This window comes from Dama dama, chromosome 29 (assembly GCF_033118175.1).
Source record: "Dama dama isolate Ldn47 chromosome 29, ASM3311817v1, whole genome shotgun sequence".
NCBI lineage: Eukaryota > Metazoa > Chordata > Mammalia > Artiodactyla > Cervidae > Dama > Dama dama.
In genome coordinates, this window is record NC_083709.1 from 32,488,928 (window position 1) to 32,505,736 (window position 16,809).

A 16,809-nucleotide genomic window follows, 5' to 3' on the forward strand; every position below is an offset into this window, starting at 1 on the left:
TTTCCTATTAACTTCAACCCCATAAGATCTAAACACAAGCTTCCAAAACATAGGAAGGTCCAAAAAGGTCCAATGCAGGTTCTCATTGGTGTCACTATTTCAGAAGGCATAATAAAACTGCATTTATCTTCCCACACAAACCACATGGATGAGACAAAACATTCAATGTCTCACTAAACCAGTATGTTTAACACCATTTCTTGAGGTTGTTTTCTGATTATTCTCTTTTGTTTTTGTTTTTAATAACTGGAATGAGAAAATAAATTTTAAGATATTTAGTTTAATAGACAAAATCTTTAAAATGCACAAAGTTTTTTTGGGGGGAGGGATCTATTAATAATGAGGAGGGTGGGAATGCCTGGTGTCACCTCTATTTGTTTCCATTTTGATGCCTCTGACACTGGATTTCATAGGGAAATCTAAATTATGAGGCAAAGCCTCTCTCCGTCAAATCAAATTCAAAGAATATTTTCAACAGATCTTTAAAAAAGGTTGTCATTCTTACACATCCCCAGACAGATGTCTCATACGATAAGTACAAGACAGAATCTAAGGTATCGGAAACTTAACGACAGCCACAAAATGACATTTGTTGCTCTGTATGGAAACAACTGTCTATTGTTCAAGTTGTCTATTTTCTGAAACATGGTTTTCATAACAAATAAGGTTTAATTACAGATTTTTTAAAATTATTATTCTGAGTAAAGGAATTCAGGACTGGGTCCTACGAATATTTCACCATAGAATGAAACATTTTATAGCAAAGAAAGATCCAGTCTCTGAGCATCAGAGAGGGAATGGAATCAACATACTTGTATTCAAGACTAGGGTCAAAGCAGCAGTTTTCCAGGGCATCCAAAGACTTCATCAGAAGAAGGTTCATCTGTTGGCTAGATATATCACTGGGTGAAGACCAAGAGCGAAAAATGAGTTATTGAAAATCATGCAACTCTCCAACATATATACTATGCAATATTTTGCTCTTAGTATTTTACTGAAAATCATTTCATTAAAAAAACATGAAAGTAGGAACCAACAATACTGATGATGCACATATATCCCGCAGACAGAGAAACTGAGTCAAAGAATTCATTCAGTAGTTAGGTTTCTGAATATTGTCATCACTTGCAAACCAATGTTTTGCATTTTCTCAGCTCATTCAAATTTTAAATCACTGAAAAACAAGAGCTCAGAATTCCAAAAAGAATATTTCTAGGAATGCTAAGGTGACTTTCCTCAGAGGATGTATTAACCCGCTCAGCTGATATCATCAATGATCATTCCAGATCCATCTGGCACTTCTGACTTTATGTGGTAAATATGAAGGTTTTCCAGTTCTATTCTCTTTTTTTTTAAGGAGGCGGACAAAAACCTGGCCCTTTATTTTTCTGCATTTATAAAGTAATTGATGTGGATTTTGTAATTGTGAGAACTATGAGAACTTAGTGAGAACTATGACTTCTAGGGTAAAATGAAACTTAAAAGGTAGCTCTATGTCTGTTTTTTCAGGCAGAGTTGTGGGCTTCATCACCGACACTTTATTATCAAGGGGTCCCTGCATTTCAGCTCTCTGGCTGAAGTCTTGGACCATGCTGAGTGGAATGCAGTCCTTGGAATGCCAGCCAGCCAGAGAGCACTTTAAGTAATATCCTCTCCAACCAAGACTATAGTGGTTTTACCTGGGGTGAAGGATTACATTTTGTGATGAGAAAACATGCACATGAGCACACACAATTTTAATAGTTTTAACTAAGTAAGTCTTATAGATGTTCTCTGGAGCAAAGCATACTTAAATATCCTAAACAAATGCTAAAGAGGCTGAACTATTAATAGAACCCTCTGGTAGTTATGACAGAAACAAGCTTTGGAATAATACACTTTTCTGAATAAATTCTAGACTGGAATTGAAATTCAGGAGATTTTTCATAAGCCTTAGCAAGAAAAAAAAAATGGACTGAATGTCAAAATTCTTTTACACAAAGTGAGTTTTCATTTTTGAGACCAAGATATTGTCCTGATCCTGTTGTCCTAAGGGGCCATTTTGGGCCACTTATTTGATGTCATTGATTATTCAGAGTTGCTGCTGCTGCTAAGTCGCTTCAGTTGTGTCCGATTCTGTGTGACCCCATAGACGGCAGCCCACCAGGCTCCCCCTGTCCCTGGGATTCTCCAGGCAAGAATACTGGAGTGGGTTGCCATTTCCTTCTCCAATGCATGAAAGTGAAAAGTGAAAGTGAAGTTGCTCAGTCGTGTCCGACTCTTAGCAACCCCATGGACTGCAGCCCACCAGGCTCCTCTGTCCATGGGATTTTCCAGGCAAGAGTACTGGAGTGGGGTGCCATTTCCTTCTCCATATTCAGAGTTAGTAGCCCTCAAAACACTTGAGTTTTGGAAAATTAGAAATTTTCTCCAAAAATGTCATTACCTAGTAAAGACTGTCATTATCTAGTAAAATATTTATTAGTACCAAAAGACAAATATTTCAGATTCCCCTGCTCTATGAAATTAGGACCTCCCTAATTCATTTCTTAATTCTATGAAATGGGGGCTTCCCTAGTGGCTCAGTTGGTAAAGAGTCCACCTACAATGCAGGAGACCATCTGAGATGCAGGAGACCCAATTTCAATCCCTGAGTCAGGAAGATCCCCTAGAGAAGGACATGGCAACCCACTCTAGTATTCTTGCCTTGGAAATTCCACGAACAGAGGAGTCTGGTGGGCGAGTCCAGGCGGTCACAAGAGCTGGACATGACTTAGCAACTAAAACCACCACCACTGTGAAATAGTAAGGTGGGAACCATGAATAATTACATTAATGTCTGCAGTACTAAATCACCAACCAGAAGGAGAATGCTATCAAATGCAGGATTATATGGCAAAGGCAAAATCTGCAGTTACAGCGTGGGCTCTCTGCCAGAGAAACAGTTTTCTGGTGTCCTTCCCCAGGGTTTCCTGCAGATGCGGGCAAGTCAGCATTAGGGGTGGAAGGCAACTTAAGAACCAGGGAAGGCTGCTTTAGGAGAATCACTGTAGGTTTCTCCAGGTAGTAAAATTAAATTAACCACACTGCAAATCTGTCAAGCCCTAAAACCAGGAGCATCTCCTCCTAAAGTAAAAAGAAGAGAGTGAGAGCCAGGACAGGATGAAATGAGTTGTCTGGAATTAAAAACTGCCATGGCTCATTTTTAGTTGTAAAACATGTAGCTTGAAAAGATACTGAAGGAAGAACATGAACACAGATGGTGAAGAGACTGCCATTTGTAACACAGAAGCAAAGGGGGGGAAAAAGTCACTTTCAAGTTTTAAGTCTTTAAAAATACTTTGTGTTCGACCACTCACACACAAGATATGTAACAGTCCATTCGTATGCAAAGGGCAGCTTCTTATTTGTGTCCAGAACAAGGCCTGTGTATACTAATACTGGTGAATAGACAAAATGAGTATTCTGGAAACGTTTCATTTATGATCACAAAGACTAAGCCTATCTTCCCAAATATTCCATAGATGTTTCCAAGGGCTGAAAATGATCATCGGAAATATAGTATTTCCCTAGATCCACAGCAGTTCTCATAAAGGTTTCACATACTGATGTTTGCACAAAACTATGGGAATTAACAAATGTAAACTTAACCACTGATTTCAAACAGAAATCTAAATATAGCATAATGTCATCCAATTTACCACATCAACACCATTTCCTGCCTTTGGACAGATGGTTTCTGCCAGCTAGGGAAGCATCAGGACTGCTAACATCAGAATAGAATGCCTCTCCCCACCGGCCCTACTATTTCCAATGGAGGAAAATGGGACTGATATTCCAAGTTAGTGACATCTAAAGATTCATGATCTTCAAATATTCATGTTGTACCATACTACCATCAATCTGGATATAGAAAATTCTAAGATCAGTTATAAAATAAAGAATAAATATAATGAACACCAAAACTAAAGTCGATTCATGCACAAGGGAACTTTTTCACTAGTGGAATTTTCCACCTGGGTCTTTGATATTCTATTAGCTCCATTCAAGAGTAAAGCTAGCAGCCTACAAATGAGCAATCAAACTGAATAAAGCACCCAGTATAATATGCACAGATTAAGACTCTTTAAGGATTACTAAAATGTAGCCAGGGCACAGGATAAAAGTAATACTTAAAACCGGGTACATGCAGTTCTCAGGTGATTCAGCGATGCCCGCACCCTCAGGCACAGGGCTACCCCAATCTTTCTCCCATTTTATAGTGATATCAATGAATGAGCAGTCATTTTCACCCTTATAAACCAGAAGGAAAAGATGCTTTTTAAAATTTATAGCACCATATGATTAGACTTTCCTCATGTCTATTACACAGGGCTTTCATCTAGGCATGAAATGATTTTCAAGCAATCAATCACTTTAAAAAAAAAAAGCACCCCCTAAAACATATGAATATCTCTGTGATGGTATTTGAGAGAGACAAATTCATTCATAAAAGAGAAAAAAGGATCAACATGCTCAGCTTGAAAAGTTTAGCACCACAAATAGCTCAGATATAAGGTATGTGTGTGTGTGAGAGAGAGAGAGAGAAATCAATCACCTAAGTCACAAAGAGGAAAAAGAGGAATATTTTAATAAACTGTACCTGAGTTTCTCCTCACACAAGCGAGAGAGAAACATCCCCAGTGCAAGGCCCGTGTGGATTTGCACGGCTTGAGACTCATCAGCGCTTGGTTTCCCAGGTAACCTGGCAGTCAGCATGTTCAGGATTTCCTCAACCTTCTCTTTGCAAGAGATAATGAAAATTGGCACAAGGAAGGACAAAGCCGTGGCGGCCGTGGAACGGGCAATGGCACTGGCCGTGTTTTCACCGGAATAGGATTTCTAGGACATGCCAGAGAAAGAAAGCAAGGGGTTGGCCTTTGGTTTAAAACATGAGGGCAGCACACCTATCACGAAGCACGACACAATACAAGCTTCTCCTAAACCCACCCTCGCCACTCCAAAAAATTATTAAAAAAATAAATCTATCTCCGTGTTTATCTACAGGCTACCTTTTTACTCTTAGGAAAACAATCTGCTGCTAAGCCATTGGTCAACTAATAAAATCCTTTTAAATTTGAAATAAAAAACAAACAAAAAACAGTGTCTCCTTTTAATGGGTGTGAATTCCCTCGCTATAGAGCCTGAAACAATTTCAGTGTTTCGAAAGCTCACATGAGTATATAATGAAAAAGCTCCAAGTGAAGCTATCCAAGCTTGGAGAAACCACCGAGTCACATTATACATGTCCAGGAAGCCAGGAGTTGTCTGGGAGAGAGAAAAGGGGTTAGGGTGGGGGCAGTTCAAGTTTAGTTACAGAAGGATAAGTGTAAGTATAGCACAGGGAGCTATTGGCGGATCTCCCAAAAATTTTGGTGGGAACGTTTCCCAGTAGATGGATTATTTCCTACAGGGGGTTAATTCCTTTTAATTAAAAAGGAAGTTGAAATCCTAAAAGCCTCTGGTTACAAAGCAATAACCAGCTATTCAAAATGAAACGGAGAGCACTATAATGCTCCTCTCCTATATGTAATTATGGGAAAAGAAATGAATAACAGCCCTAATAAAATGACAGGGCAGCTGAAGCTGAACAGCTTGTACAAGAATCCTGCGTTAGAGAGTTCCACCAGACATTATATACATTTATCAATATGTCTCAAGTGAGGAAGAAAGCCCGTTGATCATTCCTGAGTATTACCCACTTCAAATTTGCAGACACACAATAAAGGCCGTGTTGTCCCTTGCAGTCAAAACACATTAAAAAGTGTTTTTAATTCTATCCTCATTTGCTCTCTATGCTTTAGTCCTTTAAGGATAAAAAGCAAACATGTGCTAAGGGATTCTTTAAGTTAATACAGTGCTATTATAATGACAATGCTACTTAAAATGACCCAGCTGCTAGGACAAAGGAAATAAAGGAAGTGGCTTTTGAAATAGCGGTTTGAAGAAGTATAACAATGCAAGACTTACAAAGGTAAGAGGCAACCTGGAGCTGCCTAGTAAAGACATTATTTTTACTGGTTTGTAAGAACTAAATAGCGCTATTAGAAATCTAATAGATAACTTGTCTTGCCGCATATTTGAAGCATATAGCTACTGCAAAGACCTCCATATAAGCTAACAAGTTTTTCATCCATCATTAAAGAAATAAGAACACTTCTGACAGAAAACAAATTATCATAGAGAAAGTACTTCTTTGAGCAAAATCTATTTTCCAATATAATTGTATGTTATCTAGTAAGTAATTTTTTTTGTTCTCTAGTCAGAAAGCTGGTTCCTGACCCTCAGCCCTAGATAGATACACACCAGGTCCTCTCAGGGGCAGGAGGACAGAGGCACACAAAATGTTGCACAAAGAAGACCTAAGGCGATGAAGTTTCAGGCTAAATTCATAATCTTAGCAACAGCTCAAGACTTATGCTATATTTTTATTCAAATCAGCTATAATTCTCTGCTACTCAGCTGATTGTCCCATGATCCCTATAATTCCCTAAGCAATGGATAGTGATAAGGTAGAACCAAAATAATTCCATGCAGATACAGAATTAGAGCATGCACAACAGCTAGTTAAGGGAAACGAAACCTAAACCAACAAAGCGTGTTTTCAATTTGCTTCAAATCTTAGCATATAAGCATGAAGAAAGAGAATGACTTAAGTAACATGTGCTTTTATATGATCAACAATATTATTTGGTATTTATAGAGCATTTTGCCTTTCCATCTTCCCATAAATTATATAATTGGATCCTCACAATCTTTTATAAAGTTGGCAAAGCACTCATTTTTACCTTCACTTTACAGGAAGGGAAAAAGAAGATAACAAGTTAAGTAGCTGTCAGGTCAACGGTCACAAAACTAGTAAGAGGTGAAGTTGGGGCTACAATCACTGCAGATAATACTGTTCAATAATCTCAGTTTATGAACAAGGACAGACCAATGAACTGAACTTCCTGTGGTCACACATCCTGAAATGAAAAAAACTGACAAGAAACAGGATCCTCCATATTCAGCCAATGTTTATTTTGCTTCAACACTTGCCTCTGATTATACATTAAAATAACTTAGAAAGCTTCCAAAATGTTGATACCCAGGACACATTCCAAAGTATTTAAATCAGAAGTGAGGCCTACACATCAATATCTCATATATATATCCACATATATATATATATACTTATTTATTTAAAGTTCCTCAGGTGATTCTAATGTACAGTCAAGGTTGAGACTTACATCTAATGTATAGCTAAGGCCAAGATTTACATTATATCATAGATTTCATGTGAACAATTGATACTAGAATCAACTCTTGAGTTTCTAAATTATTTTTTGTTTCTCAAACTTACATGATAAAATGAGGAGAAAAATTGTCCTCTGGGTTGGTAGTGGCTATCAACAATGACCAGAAGGGTATCAAACACCATGGTAACCCAATCTTTCACTGACAGGAAATGAGGGTGAACCTGCAGATGAAGGAAAACATGAAATGATAATAGGAAAAAAAGAAAAAAACCTAACCATTGTTTCTAGATCCAGGGTACAACTTCCTTCTGTATAAAAGAATGAAGAGCTATTATTAAAAACTAAACTTCATCTGCCAGGACCGCACGAAGTAAACAGGTATTTGACAAATACACATCCTCACCTGCACCCCCACGTGAATAAAGTTTACCCTTCAGACAAAACGTAGCAGAGGCGAGAGGATGGGGGCTGCAGAACAGAACAATCAGAGTTTCTTACAGTGCTCCTGTGTCCAGTGAGGATAATATGGAAGTTTAAAGGGAGAGATGTGCAGGGAAGGCAAATCAAACCTTCCATTTCTGACTTGTCATTTCAATAAAGCAGCCAACAAAAATGTTTTGACCACATCTAGCTTTGCTGCTTATTATCACTATATTTATCGTTCACGAATCATCACAACAACTGCCTAGTCAAGTAGATATGAAAACATAAATGATCTTCAGTTTGGAAAAGAAAGAGAATGAAAAAACAAACAACAACAACAAAACCCAACTCAATAAAAAGAGAACTTGTTTTTAAAAATCATTCATGACAACAGATGTCAAAAAACATTCATGAACTCATACGGTAACACCCAGGTGGTACTGTAAAAGTGGAAATAGTGTTAAGAATCCTTGGAATTAATTCCTTGAATCAAAAAAGATCTGTTTTTTAAGATCTTCAGTTGCTGGTCAAATGCAGATTTGAATGAAGTTTGAAAACTTCAACTTTAGTTAAATAATGAGGTCTTGAGTTCATACTGAGTAAAAGTCAAAGGCAAGGTCATCAAGAGTAAAAGAAAAGCCCCGTCTTTGGCTTGTGCGGCTTCTCAATGTTTTGTGGACTATATGCTTTGTGGACAGGACACAGATTCAGGGAATAGAGAATAGGAGAGCCTAAAGCTCAAACTCTGAGCTAGACCTCCAGTTACTACTGAGGCAAACAACCTGCACCACTGGTAGTCCTACATAAATAACACCAAAGTAAAGGGGTCCTAGGAAGGCATGTTTACTTTGTAGGTTGTAGATCTACCTAGCATGTTGCTTCTGCTAAAGTATTTCATACCTTTTTCAAGGATATGAAACATTTCCTCTCTAAAAGATTTTCATCTTCCTCATTATTAAAATAAGATTCTGGCCTTCAATTACCATATGGCAAATAACCACATTTTTATCCTTCATGCAATAATCCCTTGGCCTCCTTCTCTTCCCCACATGTGATATACATGTAGAGATTTTGCCACACAGCATTATTCTTTTGTTTACTGGTAAGAGCACCCTTTGGGGAATTCCCTCCTTCAGAATTTGAAGCCTGGTTAAATGCTCAATCAATCTACTCATCCAACCCTGCCGAAGGTGTAGGACTGGGATTCATGGGATTCCAAATTTTAAGGGAGTGATGCAAAGACAATAAGTGGCTAGAGCTGATCCATCCCAGTAGGAGTAGCCTGCTGAGATGGTTCATCAGTACCCCTGCCTGGACTCCTGTTCTTCTCCCAACTTGGTTTTTAAGCTTTACCTTCAATTCTGTGCCCATCCAGATTCCTTATTCTTCTAGCTCCTTTTAAAATGTAAGTTAGAGTTGGTTTCTTGCCCCCAAAGAACCCACAAAAAAGGAACCAAAAAACCCTACCATGAAAACAGAATACAAGTGGTCCAAAAGGCACTCTGTGGGGACAGAGATAGGCTGAAAAGCATTGAAAAAAAGCCCATTTTCTGCAACAAGAAGTGATGAAGTATATACTGATGCTCTTGATAATAGTTACTATTACTGAGTATTTACCAGCCATTGTACCTTAAGTATATAACTTCATTTAATCCTAACAATAATCCTGTCTGGTAAGTACTATCGTCCCCATCTTACAGATGGCAAAAAGGCTCTGAAAGGTGAGGAGACAATAGGATTTAAATCCTAATACTTGTGCTTACTAGCTCTACTCCTACCCCAAAGACTATGTTTTTTAACCACTTGACTATATTGTCTCTAGATAATGATAGCTACCAGATAATGGGGCTTAAAAGGAGAATGAATCCAAGCTTTTTTATTTTGACAGATATGAATTATCTGAAAAAGTACATTGGAAATGAACACTGGCCAGCTTGCCACATGCTTAATTAAGAAATAAATGCCTTGCAAAAATGAATAGGCACTTTGTCATTGACATCCACAATTAAAATGCAAAGTGCAATTTTTTGCAGTCAGTAAACACTGCTTATTTATCATTTTTTGACAGCACTGTTCACTTTCAGTAAGCCTAGTTAACCTCCTAAGATTGGTTACCATGATGTAATCACAGAAAGACAACCCCTGTTGCATAAAACTGGCACCTTCAAATGGAAATGACCACTTAACTGTGATGGAGAAAGCAAAACAGAAAAGCAGTGAAGAAAAGTGTTTTAGAGAATACCAAGGCTTCTGGTGTAAAGGTGCATTGGGTAGCAGAGTCCATGACGGTAACCTTCTAAATTCAGGGCCAGGCTTAAGGAAAAGTCTCACTTTTCACACGTTACACAACCAAAGCCCAGTTGGTGCTAATCACCCTTAACTTACCTCCAGGACTCCGTCAGAGTCTGAGCAGAGGCTGGCTTCATGTTTGGAAACAACGACAGCGAGGCTGCTTAAGGCTAACAGCGCGTTGCCTTTGACCACTGGGCTGTCTCTGTTTAAAAAGAAAAAGACCCCAAGAGAGGATTTGGGGGCATTAACCAGGAGAAGAGAAGGCGCTATTATAGGGAGGGCAGATGAGGTCAAAAAGCACTTCCATCCCTTCACAGAGCCTTGGAAATGCAGGTCTGTTTGTTCCTTGAAGTTGAAAGCTTCTGTCCTTCTTCTGATGCCAGTGTTAATTTTTCACTCTTCTTATAAATGTATGGTCATTATGCTTTGGGGAACCTAAAAAAAATCCAAGCTCAGATATCTAAGCTCCTTCTTCCTAAATTTTTTTATTTCATCATTTGACCTTACATTTCCCACACCATCTTCTTGAGCATCATCTTCGATCAATATACATGTACGGATTTATTTTGGAAGCACAGCCAAGGACAGTTATATGAATAAGCCCAACAGAATGGAATTGGTCCCTGGCTTTTCTAAAGCACTGGTGTGTGGAACCAACTTCTAGTGAACTGCTTCAGAAGGCACACTTCACTAGCAACTCGACACATTGGCGGCTTTCTCCTCCGTCATCATTTTCGCCTTCTCTCTCTTAATATGCTGAAGCCAGCAACCTTAGAGTCAGTCTGTAACATGATTCACAGCCCCTAGAGAATATGCCAAAAAGGCCTGTTCTCAGGCAATTTGGATTGAGAGATGTCTTTTTATATCCCCCAAATGGTAGTTTACTAATATTGGCAATAAATCTTCAGTTTGACTTCTCAATTTGGTTCCAAGAAAACAATCTCTTAGAAATACTTACTACTTGAAAATGTACATTTAATATTATTCCATAATTCCAAAGTCCTCCTACCGAGTAAAGTCCCCAAGGGGTCACTGATGACACTCTCTTGGCCTGCTGACTCCACCGTAACAGAACTCAGGCAACAGGGTACCCTTACCACCAGACAGTTCAGTTCTCAGTTAGTCCTGGGAATGTGTGTACTGCTAGTCACTCAGTCATGTCGGACAGTTTGTGATCCCATGATTTCTCCATGGGATTCAGTAGGCAAGAACACTGGAGTGGGTAGCCATGCTCTTCTCCAGGGGATCCTCCCGACCCAGGGATGGAACCGGGGTCTCCTGCATTGCAGGCAGATTCTTTACTATCTGAGCTACCAGGGAAGCCAGGTTCCTATAAATACAGAGAATGTTTCTCTGACCCTGGACCTCGGACCTGAACTTGCACCAATGCATACATCTGAGAATGACTCCCTGCTTACCCTGGTGCAGGAAGAGAATAGATGCGAGGATGTCCAGATCTGCTCCCGAGGCAAGTCTAGTACGTCCAGCCCTAGGCCACAGTCGTGACTGAACATGTGAGTTAGTGGGCATTAACAGGTTAGTATAAACTTGTGTTCTTGCATTTTTGTTTCCATTTGGTGAGAATGGAACTCGGGACTTGTCGTTATCAAGTTCTTCTATCTATCAATTCATCCACTCCTTCCTTCTTTCTCTCTCTCCCACTCTAGTGTTGATTAAACTCGGTAAGGCTTTGTATTCTTGGTCATTTTATTCAGTCCTTCTCCAATCATTTCTCTAAGAGGCCTGTCATATGTTTGATAAGACAACATTTACATTGTGGGATGGGGCAGGGGGAAAGAACAGAAAGGAAGACTTGAGGTTGGCAACTCCTATAGCCAGGAAGTAAGGCAAGTAAAATAAGGCAAGTAAAATACCAGGAAGAGAGGCAAGATGTGGGCATTCCCAGGTGCCCTAGCCAGAAAACCAGTTAAAATCAAAATTAAGTCTTATTTCTAATACTCTCTCTCTCCTTTAGCTGAGAATATCTTGAAGACTATTCTGCAAAAATGATCATGAATCCCTGAAGTTAGATTTTAAAAAAGTTTTAAAGTCTCAGTGAATGTATCACCCTGAAGAAATTCTTAGATGGTCACCAGAAATTGCATAAGAAATCTTCTAAATCAAGAATATTGGTCTGGGCCCTCCCTGGCAGTCCAGTGATTAAGACTTCGTCTTCCAAAGCAAGGGGTTCAGATTTGATCCCTGGTTGGGGAGCTATTGCATACCAAAAACCAAAATATAAAACAAGTGATATTGTAATAAATTTATCAATAAAGACTTTAAAAATGGTCCATATTAAAACAAAAAATTGTCAAGATGTTATAAAGTGTCTTTTTAAGCCTAAAATTCTAAGAGAATTTAGCCTCAGTTTTAAAACAGTGCCCCAAATAGCTGTATTTGAAAAGTTTCACTAGTCTTTACATTACTGAGCATGTTCTGTTTTTGTAAAATGGAGAAAAATATATTTAAAGTCACTGGTAATTAGATCTTTGGATGCAAACTAAAAGCATATCTGTACATTAATCTTTGAATAGAAAAAAAAAACAGTCACAAAGTATGCTTAGGCCAAGTTACTCATTCATAAAGGTACGGTGACTAGCTCTTCATCATCTTTACATTCCCTACAGGCCTTGCATAGTGACTTACGGAGAGAAGACACTCCATACATACTCATGAGACATATTCAAGGAGGAGCTAGCCAGGTGAAACTCTAGAATTTGTTCAGCAAAAATTCTTCACCTTGTTGATCACATAACTATCCCCAACCAGTCAAGTAGCGGTGACTAATTTGCATAATAACATGTCAGCATCAGTACAGAATTTATCTAGGCAACACCACTGACATTTTAATTAAATTGTCCTTTGAAACGGATGCCATTAACCTAATTAAAAAGCTCAAGGAAGGATGAGCTACACTGATGCTTTCTTAGGGACAAAGTATTACATTACATAGTAGTGAAGTGACCCAATCCTTTGGGGATTTTTATCTTTAGGTTCAAACCTATTTAATTATTAACAACAAAAATAAACTTACATCAGTCTAATCCTGTGACTAGTGTTTTACTTCCTACATTTAATTTATGCCTCAGAACAAAATAAGTCCTACATTGGCCCAAAGTAGCCTGGTGGCTCAGTGCTAAAGAATCTGCCTGCCTGCCATTGCAGGAGATGTGGGTTCAATTCCTGGGTTGGGAAAATCCCCTGCAGAAGGAAATAGCATCCAGCTCGAGTATTCTTGCCTGGGAAATCCCATGGACAGAGGAGCCTGGTGGGCTATTGTCCATGCAAAAGAGCTGGACATGACTTACTGACTAAAACCACCACCACCACCATCTAAGCCAGCCACAGTCCGAGGAACAGAAGACTAAACTGGCAGGAGGTGATAAGGGGTCCTCACATGACTGGAGGAAGCCAGTGGGAAAAAGTACAGAGAAGGCAGCAGGGTGATTTTTTTCTTCCTCTCTATCATTAATCTCTCAGCCTCTGGACCTTAACTATCTCCTGCTCACTTGTCAATCCCTAGTATTGTCAGGATGGTTTTAATAAGATCTATAAAACACTTTGAAATGTTTGATGAAAAGGTAACACCATGAGAACATAAATTATTTTTACTCAATATCACTGGGAATGTGAACACACTTTACTTAGGTACTAGTCATGAAATGATGCTTTGGAGATTTGAAGATTAAAATTTTAGAATGGGATCTGCAAAAGCTACTGCAGAGGCAAAATTACAGTTTGTTTTAATAGAAAGATGCTAGTTTCTTCAGCCTTTGAGCTTTTGTTGCAAATGTCAGGGCATTGTTTTTAACAAGAACTAAGTAGACTATTCAATAGAACCAACTATGAAAGGTAAAGGTTAAAGGCGGTCTCCACCCCAGCACCTCCTCCCCTCCAATAAGAAGCTGAATGCTCTCCCACTGTGTCTGCACTTCACCAAAGGACAGAAGCAGACACAAATGAGTTCCTATCAAACCTTCTCTGTACTTTAGTTTTCATCTTGTCAACAGATACGTCAGCAGGTATTTCCCAGTGCCTCCCAAAGAACTGAGGGTAGGGGAGGATTGCCGCTTCTCTTTCCCTTTATTCAGAAGACATGAGGCTGAATAGTGATCAGGCACTGAGATCAGATTTTACAGCAAAGAAATTGCCAATGGAAAGTGAACTCTAAGGTAGATCATGTTTTATCTTTTTTTAGGCAAAGCCTATTTAGCTACAGAAGGTTCTAGGACATGAGAGAGATCAACTATACTGTAGTTAAATATTTCTAGATAATATGGACTTTCAGTACATATGAAATCCTCTAGGTCAAAGGTGTATCTATATTATTTGGTGAATAAGAAGAAAGGAAGTCAAACAGAAATGGCAGCAACTAAGGTGAATAGTGAAAAGAAGTGTATGTAACTGACATGTAACTTACTACCAGGAAAAATTAGGCAGTTTGCTAACAAAGGGACCTGAAGAGATTGTTCAAGCATGTTGACTAGGGTATAATTTTCTCAGTGAGAGGTGGCTTACGATAAATAAAAAGCCTTAAGGTAGTAATGCTAAAGCTATTTTTGTTAAAGTAATCATAAAGATATGATAGAAGCTGCCTTTTTACTGAGTCTTCACATTAGTTTTTAGTATTGAAAAATTCAATATTTAGATACGCTTGGTCCAATAGTACCAGGAGAATAAAAGGCTCGGCCTTAAATTATTTACTGGCTCACACTTGAGATTTAATCATCTATTTGTAAAACAGACATAACTCACATTAGCAAAGACTTTTTGCCCCGTACTAAACTGCAATCCTTTAAATCTAAGCCAAAGCACAGAGCATTCTGTAAAGTGTACAACATGGACATATCTTTGATGCAAAAGTTATGTGCCTGTACTGCTTTCTCTGTATTTTCACAGAAAGACATGTAGTGAGAATTAACTGCATATGAGAAAGGACAACGACTCATTTTTTAAAAAAGAACTAAAAAGTCCTTTAAAATCCTTATGAAATACCTGAAAAGGAGGAATTATTCATGCCTGTAAGGGGAAAAAAATGTTTATAGAAAATTTCTGGTAAGAGAATAAAAGGATCTTACTTTGCAGCTGCTTTGGTGACTTCATCAGTCAACATGTCTCGAACCCTGCAATACAGTTGGAAAATAGGTATGAGACCTTATAGTAGAGCAAGAAAGCAATCTTCTTGCTTATTCATCAATTAACAAGAACCTCTGGCAATGACTCCAGATCTTAAAATTTCCACATAGAATTTTAGCGTAAGGTGAAAGAACTTAATAAAGGCTTCACCTCCAAGATAGTTTCATCTTCTTATTCCTTAGATTACTTAGTAGAAACAGGGAAGGAGGTGAATGTAACTTATGTACAGGCAGTGTTGTCATAATATATACTCTTACACTGAGTGGTGGGTATACATGTGTCCTTTATATTATTCTTTGTTATGGACTGAATGTTTGTGTCTCCCACTCCAACATGAAATCTTAACTCTGAATGTATAGCATCTGGAGGTGGGACCTTTAGGAGGTCATAAGAGTGGGGCCCTCATGAATGGGATGAGTGTCCTTATAAGAAGACAGACCAGTGGGCTTGCTTTCTCTCTGCTCTCCACCAAGCGAAGCTACAAGGAGCAGGCAGCTCGTCAGCAAACTTAGGAAGCAGGGCTTAGGACACCATGTGGGCTGTCACCTTGATCTAGGGCTTCTCAGCTCCTATAACTGTGGAAAATAAATTTCTGTTGTTTAAGCCATCTGGTCTATGATATTTTCATTACAGAAGCCTGAACAAGACATTCTCTCTTTTCTACACATGAGCTCATCAAGACAACAATTTACTACTCCCAAGTTATAGATAACAGCATCGTCACTATGTATGTACATAAAATAAAATGCTGGCTACAATATACATGACACTAATATAATTTTATATGTCAATCATACCTCAATTAAAAAAAACATGGTTATAAAGTTGAACTAAAAAAACTACATTTATGGATTTAAAAGGAAGGTATGTTCAATTCAAATATTCATAGGGTTTTTTTCATACAAGAGTCTTAAGATAAAGTGAAAAACAATCATTGACAAATTTATATTATGAAGAGAATATCATAAATATTTTCACTATACACTTTGAGTTTCATAAATTTAAAGTTTTTATAACTATATAAATGTTTTGCAAATACAAATTATATTTGCATTTATAAGTAGTTGCATTTAAAATAAAATCTTAGCTATTCAGCACTCTCAGAATGAGTCATTATTAACAGCCAACTGATCCCTACAAACTGATCCTTAAACTTGTACTTTATAAAACCATTTGACAATAAGCTTCTCTAAAACATATTGCCCAATCTTGGCCTTCCTAAGTGGAGTATAGTGCATTCCGTGTATTCTTTTATTGGTCAACATGAAATATTTACACACGATGACCTGCCTGTACTTCTACATAGGGCGACAGCCTCCGCTAGGTCCCTCCCCCTACCTACTCTCCCTTCTCTGCCACATCACCAATTCCTTCTCCACTTGCATTACTCCCCTTAGCTTGTGAACACACTATAACATCTACCATCTTAGAAAAAGAAGCCCCCCAGCTATTGCCCCATTTCACTGCATCTCACACCTCAGAACTCACTTAGAAGAACAGTTTATACTTAGGACTCCAGTTTACCTCCTTCCATTCTCTCTATAATTTGACTTTTGTCCCTACAAAAGAGTTCCTTTCTTGGTTAACAATGACTGTCAAGAGGCCAATCTAACACTCAACTCTCAGTCTCCATCTTTCACAGTCTCAGAGAAGTATCTGACACAACTGATTGCTCTTCTCTTGAAACACTTTCTTCCCTAAG

At 38.4% G+C, this 16,809-nt stretch overlaps 1 protein-coding gene across 4 annotated transcripts in view; it reads right to left on the reverse strand.

Moving 5' to 3' along the window:
- Nucleotides 1-16,809, reverse strand: part of FOCAD (focadhesin) — a 286,671-nt gene that overhangs the window by 54,870 nt on the left and 214,992 nt on the right. For all 4 annotated transcript variants that reach the window (XM_061132648.1, XM_061132649.1, XM_061132647.1 and 1 more), the window contains 5 exons: nt 15,050-15,094; nt 10,065-10,173; nt 7,361-7,477; nt 4,622-4,860; nt 813-902 (listed from right to left, as the gene is read on the reverse strand). In XM_061132648.1, coding sequence (XP_060988631.1) covers nt 813-902; nt 4,622-4,860; nt 7,361-7,477; nt 10,065-10,173; nt 15,050-15,094 — 600 coding nt within the window. The remainder of the gene's footprint in view (nt 1-812; nt 903-4,621; nt 4,861-7,360; nt 7,478-10,064; nt 10,174-15,049; nt 15,095-16,809) is intronic.